At 39.8% G+C, this 12,926-nt stretch overlaps 1 protein-coding gene across 2 annotated transcripts in view; it reads left to right on the forward strand.

Annotated features, from left to right (window-relative positions):
* The first annotated feature begins 2,645 nt into the window (after nt 1–2,645).
* ASPSCR1 (ASPSCR1 tether for SLC2A4, UBX domain containing) overlaps nt 2,646–12,926 on the forward strand; it is a 79,361-nt gene continuing 69,080 nt past the window's right edge. The window contains exons 1-3 of one of the 2 annotated variants that reach the window (XM_081938104.1): nt 2,646–2,833; nt 5,661–5,716; nt 8,466–8,580. In XM_081938104.1, coding sequence (XP_081794230.1) covers nt 2,732–2,833; nt 5,661–5,716; nt 8,466–8,580 — 273 coding nt within the window. In that variant the 5' untranslated portion in view covers nt 2,646–2,731. The remainder of the gene's footprint in view (nt 2,834–5,660; nt 5,717–8,465; nt 8,581–12,926) is intronic. The other variant, XM_081938103.1, reaches the window with a different exon arrangement.

The raw sequence follows: 12,926 nt of genomic DNA on the forward strand, positions 1-12,926 counted from the left end.
ACTAATATGAGAATGACATGAACTAGGAGAATCATGCCAGCTGGGACATAACCTGGATTAAAAAGATCTGCATCAGATGTTTGGGAACCAGGACAACACAACGATAAGTGGGCTACTGGAACAAATTACATATGGAAGAGACAAGAGAACCAGGAATTGATTAATGTAACTACAACAATAGATCTAATGAGATGTGGTATATGAAAGATATGAGGGAAATATAAATGGACAGAAGACTTATATCCAAATTAACTGGGAAATGCCGAGTTACCCAATGTTTTTCAACATAATGAAGAGGAAACTGCTTTCATAATTTTTGATAGGCCAACTACAAATTATATCTTTCACTTTTTTGATACATTTCACAAAGAAAAGTAATGGCTACTGATGTAAGAATCACATTTGTATAATGTGGCTTGGTCACAAAAATCTCTTCATATTAAATACAACTGTTTGGGAAATAACTGAAGTTTTTGCCATAGCAGCACTGAGTCTAGGAAAGAAATACTGAATCAGTCAGTATGGAAATTAGGCAATGATTGTATTAATATTTGAGGCATAGAATGAAAAATATTTCTAAAAGAGTTATATTGAAATATTTTGAAACACTATCATTTGTGTTTCCCTTCTTTTTGAGTGAATAGTCATAATAAATATAAATCACACGTTTGTTGAGTTCATAAAATGTACTGTGTCAAAATCATCTGAAACATAATATGATGTGTGAATTCAGCCACTTTTACTTGGGATCTGCTTGTGTGAAAAAAGCATGTATCCCATACCCGCTCATATTAAAAAAAAATGTACCTGAAAGATATGTAGCACATCAGAGAAAATCCGGATTAATATTTTAATGTTAATATTTATGTCATCTTGATGGTAGAGAGAAGAGAAAATGAAAGAGAAAGAAGAGTTGGAGACTACTGCTGATATATTTCCCAATATATTTTAGGACTTCAGATTAGTAACATGCTGAATGCAAGGTTATCACATCTTGGAGTGTAATTCAGAAGCTCTGGATTTCAACTCTAGATTTAGTTTTTGGGTTTTAGCACTTTATACCTGGACCAAACAGATAACACAAGGCTTCATGCTGAAGTGATGGAGACTGCTGCATTATGGAATCCACAGAAAGATTAGGAAATTATTTTGAATGTAGACTTCTATGTATTCAACACTCTTTCTTTCTTTTAATCAGGTGGGTTTTTTTTAAAGGCTCACCTAATAGTTAATGCAAAAATGGGGTTGTGCCATGAACAGGGGTCTACTGTTTTACAAATAGACATATACTCAGTCCTGTCAACTAAGAGTTATGGAGTTGCTTCTTCAACATGGGTGCCAAACTCGCAACATCACGTTGCCATCATGTGATGTATCTTGACATTTTTTCCCTTTGCGGAGCTGGGGTGGACCCAGGATGTGATGCATCCAGCTCACCGGCCACCAGTTTGACAACATTGTTCTTCAAGCACTAGGTCTTTTAACCAAATAAAGGTAGAAATCTGGCAAATAGAAGGAGAGCTAAGTTTGAAAGAAGACTCTTTCCAGCTGGTAAATTGGTTTGCCAGCAATACATGTTTATGACACATGGATTGTGCTTTTCCAGTTGTTGGCCAGATGAAAGTGGTAGTCTTATATGACTTTTTATTCGTTGATAAAATGCCTTGAGAACTGTAAATAAAGGATAACATTCAATCTAAATATTAGTATATTACAATAAATATACAGCACTTCAATCAGGACAATATAAATACTAGCCAAAACTAAACACATTACATTATAGATTAAAATGTCAATGTGGTCAGTGAATTCAGTGATTCTAGCATGTTGTATTCCATAAACAATGGGAAAACATATTTTATGAAAACGGCTTATTCTCTAAGGCTCGAAGTCTTAGAGCCTTCAGAGGAATAAGACTTTTTCCACAAAGATACTAGAATTACTTGATTTACAACCACAATTAGGACCGGAGGTATGGACATACTTTCTTTGCTGGATGATGAAGCCAATTGAGGTTTATTCAATAAGCCATGATCCAGTCAAGCACTGTTGAGTGCAAGTATATCCCCAATTATTTTTTTAATGAGCTTTCCATTCAGGGTACTTACAACCCTGTGCATCTTTTTACAGGTAGAAGACGCTGACATTCCTCCCCTCCCCAGGTGGCCCGTATAATTTTAGCACCTGCATGGGCTGCCCAAATGCACTGGAAAAAAGCGCTCCGGACTGCTTAAGTCAGAGGTCTTCAAACTTGGCAACTTTAAGACTTGTGGACTTCAACCCCCAGAATTCTCCAGCCAGCTGGGAGTTGAAGTCCACAAGTCTTAAAGTTGCCAAGTTTGGGGACCCCTTGCTTAAGAGAAGCGAAAGAAGGCGGCAAAATGCGAGCAACGGAGGAGACGCCTCCAGAAGCCCAGAAGGGCGACAAGTTCGCGCGTGTGAACCAAAGGAGAGTCCAGGCAAAGCTGCCTTGCATGCGGCCAAGAGATTCCCTCGACCAAGCTCCCTCTCTGCTCCATAGAGAAGGGTCGCCAGAGCCAGGCACAGCCCCGCAGGGATGAAGAGCGGAGCGGGGTGGTCCGACGTCGAAGCCGCACCCCTCCGCCGTGGCCACTCGGCTTCGTTGCGGAAGAACCGGGTGCCTACAAGGGGCGGGGGAAGCTGGCGGAAAGCTGGCCTGCATTAGGAGGAAGAGGAGGGAGGAGGAGGAGAGTGAACGAGCTAGAGAAAGATGTCGGCGGCCGGTGGAGGGGCTACTTCCGCCGTGTCGGTGTTGGCTCCGAATGGGAGGCGAGTGACGGTCCGAGTAGGCCCAAGCACCCCCCTCATCCAGGTGGGTTTGGTGACGGGCAAGACAGGGTGTGTGTGGGGGGGCTAGGGAGGGTTGCGTTCGCTCTGATTGGCCGCGGTCTGGAAAACAGGTGAGCAGGCTAGTTATGATTGGGTCTGCGGACAGGTCGTTGCCCCTCAGTAGCTCTCGGGCCCGCAGAATGTTGTTGTGGGTGGGGGAAAGCAGAAAGCGTGCGGGTGGCCGTGTCGTTAAAAATAGAAAGCTAGGCCTTTGAGGAAGGGGAAGGGGGGGCTATGTGCTCCCCAGGTGAGGATTGTGCTTTCTCACGCTCCTCTTTGCAAAAGGAGTTCCGTGGAGCACTGCCGCCTCCTGTGGATTCTCACCATTCTAGTTCTCTCTTACGGGGAACAGAAGGGACTACTAGTATCCTTATGCTTAGCAAAGTGTATTCGGTCCCTATACAAAGTATGCTTGGTCCCTATACTATGCCAGAGTGTATTTGGTGCATGCTTGCCTTACTAAGTGTAACTTGGGGAGGAACTTCCCTGAAAAATAAAAGTAGTAGTAGGTTACATGATCTATTGAGCCACAGATTAGCCAGCCACAACTTAACTCACTGCCAACCCCGTTTGTATGATTACTATATGGTTCAGAGTGTTATGTGAAGCCAGAAAAATTGAGCTAATAAAAGCAGTTGAATTAATTGTTGTTAAATATGGTCTGTGTAAAGGAAAAGCAACTGAAGAGAAATGATCAGTATAAGTGATTGAATTGGAATACGTAAAGAGTTTTAGGTTCCATTGTATGTTTTTACTATTACTTTAAAACCAGATTAAAAATGAATTGCTATATTTGCATGAAATGCTTCCTATGGCTAATTTACTGGTGTTTTACTTAATCTATTTTTCTGGGTTCTCATGATATGCTCATCCAGAAGCTAACCACAAGAACTGGATTTGCGTAGCATGAGGTAAACTATGACTCCTAGTTTTTTTTTCAAACTTTCTTCTCAGCAATCTAATTTAGTGGTTCATCTTAAATTCATCACATTAAGAGATTATACATCATATTAAGCCTCAGTTTTTAAATATGGCATTAAATAAACTCAAATTCGCCTTTTGTGTTAAATGATATGTCATGGCTTACAGCCAACAGTTCTGCTCATAACGTAGGGCAAACTAAAGCAACCTTTCTATTTAGTGTTATTTGTGAACCTTGATAGGGTGAAATTTATTGCTGTGTTGACATAATATATTGAGCCAAAAATCCAGTTAATGAGAATACACAATGCAATGGCAAGCATGACAGATTCTGGGTTTGAATGTTTATGGTTAAAAAGTGCTGCACAATGGAGAGTTTATCTTCATGTGGACATGGCTAATGCCTTTTATGTGACGTATGTGTAAATGAAAGATAAATGTCTTCCATTTAACATAATTTAAGACTTCTATAGCTATGTTTCCAGTGCCCTGCTGAGGTAAAGCAATATTTTAATTCCACATTTGTTTTTAGTTGTTGATATTTGATTTATTTTGTTTAAACTTGTTTTTGCCTGAACTTCTCTTGAGAGGAAGAGAATATAGAAATAAGTACACTTGTTCACATTAACTCTCTTCTTGCCATGCAAACAAATTTTGGTTATATTATCTTTTCATACAGATTAGTTTGGCATCTCGTGCTAAGCCATTTTTAAAAAAATTAAGTATGATTTACGCAATAAGTACAAATGACAAGATTGACAGTCATTCCAAGACATAAAAAGTGACTATATTGACATCTTGGGCTAAGCTAAAACAAAACAATTGTATGATTGTGTGTTATATATGGGCATAGACACGAAGCACAATAAAATATCACACAGGTTATTTTCCATTTCTGGTAATCAAGTTGAGTTCTGTTAGCTACATGAACATATTCACACTGTTTTATTAGCATTATGAAAGTGGTTTGAAACTACCTTCTTCCAGATTTTTTCAAACTTTCAAGTTCAATTTATAGAAACATTCCTATCTAAATATTAACTAAATCTGATTGATTTCTTTTGAGATTAGATAGATGCCTATATTTATATTTGACATGTTTATAATTTATAATCTTTCCGAGCTGTTGCCTGCAAATTCAAGGACATAGGGTCCCCCCTCCCCGGCAACTATAAGCCTATGACATATATTGGGCAGTAAACAAACGGTATTTTGATACAGATTCAACACCATAGCTATTGGCTCTACAGATAGTCCTTGATTTATGACCAGTCACTTAGAAACTACTCCCAAGTTTTGACAGACCATCCTAGGGCTACTTGTAGCCTAGATTTGAAGCTTTGATGGTGAAGAACCCCCTCCCATAGTCATATCGCATTTTGAACATTCGGTAAATAGTCCCACACTTATGGTCATTTTCAGCATCCTGTGGTCATATGATCATAATTTACGATGTTTCTGTGGTGTTTCCTTTACAACTGCTACATTTGCTTTATGACTGCTGAAAAAAAAGTTGTAAAATTGGTCATAGTCAAGTGGTGGCCCATTGAAGGCTGCTACGATTTACAATCTAGGCACAATTACAGTTGTAAGTTGAGGACTACTTATATTTTGGCACTTGTTATAGCCATGATTCATGACCATGTTGTGAACTAATATAATTGAGGTACCCCACTTTCTGTGAAAAGTAGTATCATTGATGAGTAGTTAATATGATTCTAAAATGCATTTTTGTTGATCTAAGTTATGAGGGAAAAAGGTTGCTTTTTCCTATGTAGATGTGAATTTGAATTCCTACTTGACACATGTGAGGAAAAAGTAAATAATCTATTTGAAATATCTTGTGTATGTCAGTCCAAATTAATTTTCTGTATATTTTTTTTCTTCAGGTCTTGGAAGAAGTTTGTAGAAAGCAGAATTTTAGTCCTAATGAATATGATTTGAAGTAAGTCTTACTGCTTTATTTTTAATCAAATTGTATGGCTGCCCATCTCACAAAAAGCGACTGTGGGTGATATAAATGGAATAAAACCCTAGGTATAAAAACAACAGATATAAAAGCATAAAAATCCACACCAAAAGATAAATATTATAACCAACAAATATACAAATCTTAGGCAGAGAGAGAATAAGAATGCTCACCTCAGTGATGGAGCCATCTAGCCAAGTTTGTGGGGGGAGGGGGAATATTCCTTAACACAGGTGTCATAATAGAAAGGGTACTTCTCCTGGTACCCACCAAATGTAGATCCCTGCCTGATGATACAAGCATGCCTTCTCTGCCAGAGCTAATGGGGTGGGCTGATGTAACTACAGAGAGATGGTCCCTCAGATAGTCCAGTCCCATGTCATGAAGGGTTTATAATGTTAAAATCAACACCTTAATTTTGTACCTGAAAGCAGATTGGCAACCAATGCACAGTTTGGCATTTTCATCTTTCTTTGCCATTATTTTATAGGAAAAAAACATCTGAAAGAGTTTATAGTAATAATTCCAAAGATATTCCTTTTTGTTATCTGATTCTAAATGTGTATGTTTTCTAGATTGAATTTTGACAGAAGTTAACTATTCACTATTGCATCGAATTATATTGTACTATAATAGGAATTCATATCCCCTCTTTCTACTTACAGTAAGATAAACACATTCTAGTAGGGAGACCCCTCAATGCCTTAATAATTGGGATATTGGGTGTAAAGTTCTAGAATCTCTAAATTTAACTTTATTGGAGAACTTAATAGCATAATAGGCAAAGGACTGTTCATTATAACTTATTAATATTATTAGTTAATAACTATTACATACCAGTATTTGTTATAGTTCCCATATTGACTTGGTTATGTTTTTCTCATTTACCTTTAATTTTATGAGAAAAAGAAAGTGAAATATTTGTGAATATTTCCAAATATAATGGGCTCCAACTGCAGAAAAAAATCTAGCAATAGTTTGTACCTCATTCTCCTCCTGGCTGGTATTCCAGACAAATTTATTTTGGTTGCTCAGCTAACACTTCCTGAGTTGTTGAAATCATCTTAATCTAAATTTAATTCATTTTCCAACTCCTTCATTTAAAAAAAAAAGATCAGTGGGCATATACCCACACTCCAATAGCTTTAATCCTTAGCTTTACTCTCAATTGTCCCTGGGTTTGGATGACATAACTAATTCAAATTAAAAAAATGGCTTAGCATTCCTTGTAAACACACACATTGATTGGTTCAGACATTGTTCTAAGCCATATGATGTTGAGTAAACCATAATTGGTTAGGAATCATGCAGCATTAATCCATAAACATTGGTGAATAAAATCTCAATACATGGCTTCATACAGTAAAATAAAACACACTATTTTATGGCTTGCAATGCAGGAGGTCCTCTATTCTGCTTGGTATAGACGGGAGGCTCGTTGACTGAATTGAAATTCTGAAGTCACGCCTCCCTGGTAACAGTCCTCAGTCTTTCAATTCAGTCTCAGGTCACAGGACTGGTTTTCTTGCGCTCTCAGCTCAGAGTTGAAAGAAAATTAGTTTTATTCCCTGGACTGATTGAATTGCTTAGTAAGATCACCAGGATTGGAAGTTGTTCTTCATGCTGTGAGTGAAGCCACGGGTGCAGCCGCGGGGCTTTTTAGCCCGTTTCAAACATTTTGACAGTTTCGCGCCTTCTGCTGCCTCCGAAAATTCCTCCTAAACTTGTTCGGAGGTTGGGGCGGAACAGAATTTCTGTTGCTAAGTGATGTAGCTGTAAAGTGAGATTTGACATGCTCACATTGCTTAGTGGCAGCAGTCCTGGCGCTCCCCACTGTGATTATTAGCTGAGGACCCATACTAATCTGGCAGCAGGCAGCCCAGAATTGCATGGCTCTAGGGCTGCTTGCCATGTCGCAGGAAGCTGCAGCTATCTTGCACCCTGCCCTCCCCAGTTTACCTTTGCTGTCGTCTTGTTCCCATTGATGACAGGTGTGGCATGGTTCTGGGGCTGTAAAAATTAGCCCCTGAGCTGCAGTGCAAAGGCGAGCCCCAACTCAACCCAGGAGTATGACCCAAATGGCCTTTTTAGTACATTACATCTCTGGGGCAGCAAAACGGGGCCCCTGAGCCACAGCACAAAGCCCAGCAGTGCACTGCAAAGCCTTAGTCACCCCAACCCAGTTCCAGTCTCAGTCTTTCAAGGAAGCCACTGTGCATGACCTAGAAGAAAGCCTCATGTGCCCAGTAGCTGCCTTGCGAAGGGCCATGTTAAATATGCTTCATCAGCAGGAGCAAGAAACTAAAGGTCAGCTGGGGAGGTGGAGCACAGGACTAGAGATCAGAAGAGCATAGATAGGGAGGCGAGGGGCAAGTGGGAGTTGGTACCCCTGTGGTCATAATTGTGGGTAGGGTGTTAATGGTCCAAATTTTAATCAGATGCCCATCTGGGTACTACAAAAGCTGCAAATACATGCGTCCTTTGTAAGTCTCTTCATTCAGCACTGGCGTAACTTTGATGAGTCACTGGATGAGTGGCCATAAGTCTGGGATTATCTGCATATAAATTTAGCCTTTCTGACTAACTTCCATTTTAATAATTGTTTCCCCAAATAAGAGCTTATCCTTCTACTGTATCTATTGATATAATTGCTTTTAGAAATAATATATTGAAAAAAATGAATGCAGATTCAGTGTAAAAACTAACAGGCATGTATGTTTTTCAGATTTCAGAGGACCGTGCTGGATCTTTCTTTGCAATGGAGATTTGCCAACCTACCCAACAATGCCAAATTGGAGATGGTGCCAATCTCTCGTAATAGAGTAGGGATTGAAGATGCAGTATGTACTTTTCACTTTATGATGACTTTATTTTTATTTATTATCAAGATCTTTGTACATTTTTCTTAGACAACGATATGTTCCCCTCTCCCTTAGCAGGGATCCCTGTCTACCTTATGATAAATATATTCATGAATAGAAATTATTTAAATGAAGTGTTTTGCATCTTAAAATCCTATATAAAAGCATTCTTTAATCTCTATAGAATATGCTAATTTACTTTTCATTTTTAGTTCCCTTCCCTCTTTCTCCTTTTATTAGTACAGTTTAGTGTATTAAATTGTATTAATATATTAATACAGGGAAGGAGAAAGAAAGGAATGAATTCAGCAATAGCAGAATTCCAGTTTTTAAAATATGGTAATATTCCACTATATTTCAAGTATAGTCATGCTTTTATACAACCTGAAAACAAACATGTGCTGTTTCTGCCAGTAGGCGGTATTAACAAACCTGGATGGTTGCATTGTAGTTTGCTTATGTGGAAATTGGAAAATCTGACTGATTCTTGTGTTAATAACACACAGAGTTTGAAATCATACTTTGCCTTGGCTTAAAACTTTGATTTATCTAAGAAAGAGCAAGTTAGCACTCTTGATTATCACTTTTAAAAAAAATGAATGGGTCTGTCTGGTCAAGCAGGCCTGTGCTGTTGTTGCATGTGAATGCTGCTGTGTTTCTCAATGTATTCTTAAATTCTGGGAATCTGATTCTTCAAGTAGGCTGCTTTTTTATGTATGGCTACGTTAAATATTCCTTGCTGCCATTTTGTATATAAGACAATTTTGGATTTCTAGGCCTTCAGTATGAAATGATTATGAATATTATTTGGAGTAAAAGTCAACCTATTGCACATGATCAGATTTTTGGTGCATAGCTTATGTTTACTATTGAAATTAGATATTTCTGGTGAGTGAATTATAAAACATTCCTTGATTTATTTTCTGTCAGATATAATTAGAAAACAGCATATCATTATATGCTTATTAGTATCTTTTTATATCTAGAAGTGGGTATATTTAATCATAAATCTCTCTTGGAAGAACTATAACTGATCTTATCGAATATTTGGACAGCTGATGTACACAGCTTCTTAAAGTGGCAATAACCCTGCTGACTCATTCTGATTTCATCATTTTAGTTTACAGCCTTACAGCAGCCCATCGGCAATTCAATCATTACCTTAACACTTCTTCTGGTTGATCAAGACTTCTTGGGAGGTTCCATGTGGTTGGGGCCAAATGATTAATGTCTTTTTGTGGAGGAGATGGTACTTCCTGCCTTGGTACCATCCCCTTAAGAAGCCTTCCACGGAACCACAATGTTGAATAACTTTTGTCCAATATCCAGCCTTCCCTTTCTAGGAGGTTGTTGAAAAGCTCTGCTGTAGAGAGCCTTTGATGTAACGTTATTTGGATTCTTTCAATCTGGATTCAGACAAAGGTATTGCATTGAGCCGATACTAGTTGTGCTTTGGGGGTGACCTTTGGAGAGCTTACGATGGAGACGGTGCAATCGCTCTGGTTTTCCTAAATTTCTGAGCAGCTTTTGATACCATTGGCTAGGGATTCTTTGGACTAGTCCTAGGATTGGGAAGCACTGTTTTGCAGTGGTTCTCCTTCATCATCGTTGATTTCAGTCAGTTTTGGTGGGGAGGGATTTAGTCCTAGGCCCATGCAGTATGGGATGCTTCAGTGCTCAGGTCACTAACTGTTCCTCTTTAACATCTACATACAGTTGCTGGGTGAGGTCATTTGATGGTAATGGTACAGTGTCAGTGTGCTGATTAGACCCAGTTGCACAATTCTGGGTTGGGTGGAAAATGCTGTTGCGGTGATGACCCAGTGCCTGGAGGATGTAAGAGTCTAGACAGGGAAGAACTAGCTCCAACTCAACCCAAGCCAAACCTAATGACTTTGCAGATTCTGGTGTCTTATAGCAATAGCACTTAGACTTATATACCATTTCATAGTGTTTTACAGCAGTCTCTAAGCAGTTTATAGAGTCAGCCTCTTTTCCCCAACAATCTGGCTCCTCATTTTATCAAACCTGTAAGGAATGAAGGCTGAGGCAATCTTGAGCTGGTCAGGATTGAACTCCTGGCAATGAGCGGAATTAGCCTGCAATACTGCATTCTAACAACTGCGCCACCACAGCTGCTAAAGGTAGGCTCCTCCTCCTTGAGGGTATGTTTCCATTCCATCAGATTGGATAGAGTAAGCATGCTACAGGTCCCTTTTCGTAAACATTGGTATTTAGTGGAATTTAGGAAACATATCTTTTCTGGAGCAGACACCGTTGTGTGGAACCCTGGGAACTGACAGGCCCCTATACCTTTATTCTATCAGTTTATTTAAGAAGTAGTATCAGTTTATTTAATAAGAAGGCTCCAATTCTTAGTTCCTAATACTATTAACTTTTGTTAGAGGTAGTCCTCGATTAATGTCCGTTCATTCAGTGGCCGTTGAAAATCGCAATGGCAATAACTGGAATTATGACCCCTGCCTGAAGTTAGGGTTGATACAGCGCCCCTATAGTCATACAATCAAAATTTGAGTACTTAGCTGCACTCCCACTTTTCCAACCATAGGGATACTGCAATTACCCCCCAACCTGCCAACCTTCTATCTAGGCCACTCTGAACAGCAGCAATGGATGGCAGCTCTGAGGCTGGGCAGCCTGGGCCACAACTTCAGCCCTAATAATTCCACTGCCACTTAGGAAGGCTCCCTCGGGCCATCCTCAAGGTGAGATTACCTCTGAAGCCTAGTGCTGCCCAGGATCCACTGCAAGCCACTTATGAGTACATGGCCTATCAAGGCAGTCCCAGGTTGAATTAGGCCTTCGTTCTTGAAACGGGCATTCCTTGTGCAACCTCTGCAATTTCCAAAAACCACACGAAACCACAGACATCTCATACAATTTCTGGAGGGCCCAGAGGCCACATGAGAGCAAACCCCATTCTTGCTTGGCCTCCACAGCTTCCAAAAATCATTCAAGGATGGAGTGTGCTTTTGTGCAATGTTTGGAGGCTGTGGAGGTGCTGTGAAAATGATATATGCCCTTGTATGGCCTCTGAAAAATTTGCAAGAGGACCCCTGGAAATTGCACGGTCTCCAGAATTTCTGAAAATTGCATGAAAACCTGCTTCATTCTTGCATGATTTTTCAGTCTTTCTTCAAAGACTTTCTAATCCAGAGGGACAAGGAAACTGGCATTCTATGACAGAGAAAGGGAAGTCTCCAAGCTTTGTTCCTTCAGTGCATCGTCCTAGTTCCTCTCCCTACCCTGGACTGGAAAGTCTTTTTAACTTTCTAGATCGCAACAGGGAAAGAGAGGACTAGGAAAAGAAAGCTTAGATCATCGGGATCTTAGCTTCCTTTCTCCATTCCAAGCCATCAGTTCTTGTCACAGAAGGAGTTGCTTGCCCTCTTTTGGCAGACAGCTCTTTCTCATTCACTTACAGTGGTAAGTCGAGGACAACCTATACAACATACAGTGCAAAGACTGACAGATAGCAGATAGAAGACAGACAGACAAACTGTATCATGAATATTAGTTGGTAGTCAGAATACATGATATCTTTTTGTAAGGGCCTAAAGACATGACCGTATCAGTTGGCTTGGAGTCCCAGTGGGGGACAGCGTAAGAGGTGGTTAATTTAATGATAACAGATTCCACCTACACCCCCACTCCACCCCCACTCACCCCATGTGTCCTTGGCTTTAATGTCTTTTTATGTTTTAACTGTATATGTTACTGTAACCAGAGGTGGGTTGCTCCTACTTCGGCCGAATCGGTAGTGGTATTTTTGCCTGGGTCGCAGAACTGGCATCAACACAGGCTTGCCATGTCCCTGAACCGGTTCTCTCGCCATTGCTGCTGCTGCTGCCATGTTGTTTTCTAGTGACCGCATGTGCGCAGTTCACTGTAAATTGTTCTGCACATGCACGAAGAACAATTTAAATTGAACTGTGCGCGCGGGCAAAGCGCGCGAGAAGCGAGCCAGTAGTAAAACTGGCAGCAACCCACCACTGACTGTAACCTGGCCAGAGTTACCCAATGGTAAAATGGGCGGCCAATAACTTTTGTAAACAACAAACAAATAAAGGTCCTTAAATTAATCACACACTGACAAGTTACAAAACAGTTTCAATTGGAAAACTGTTCATAAAATTCAAAAATGGAAGCTAATTCATAGAGGCTCAGCACTCTTGACAGATCAATTATTAACATACACAGAGATAAGCTTAATGTTTAAGCCGCTAAAAGTATACAAAATCAAGGAAGAGGATAAACAGAATAACAGAATAACAGAATTGGAAGTCTTCTAGTCCAACGTCCTG

Source organism: Natrix helvetica, assembly GCF_964273705.1.
Source record: "Natrix helvetica genome assembly, chromosome: 1".
Classification (NCBI taxonomy): domain Eukaryota; kingdom Metazoa; phylum Chordata; class Lepidosauria; order Squamata; family Natricidae; genus Natrix; species Natrix helvetica.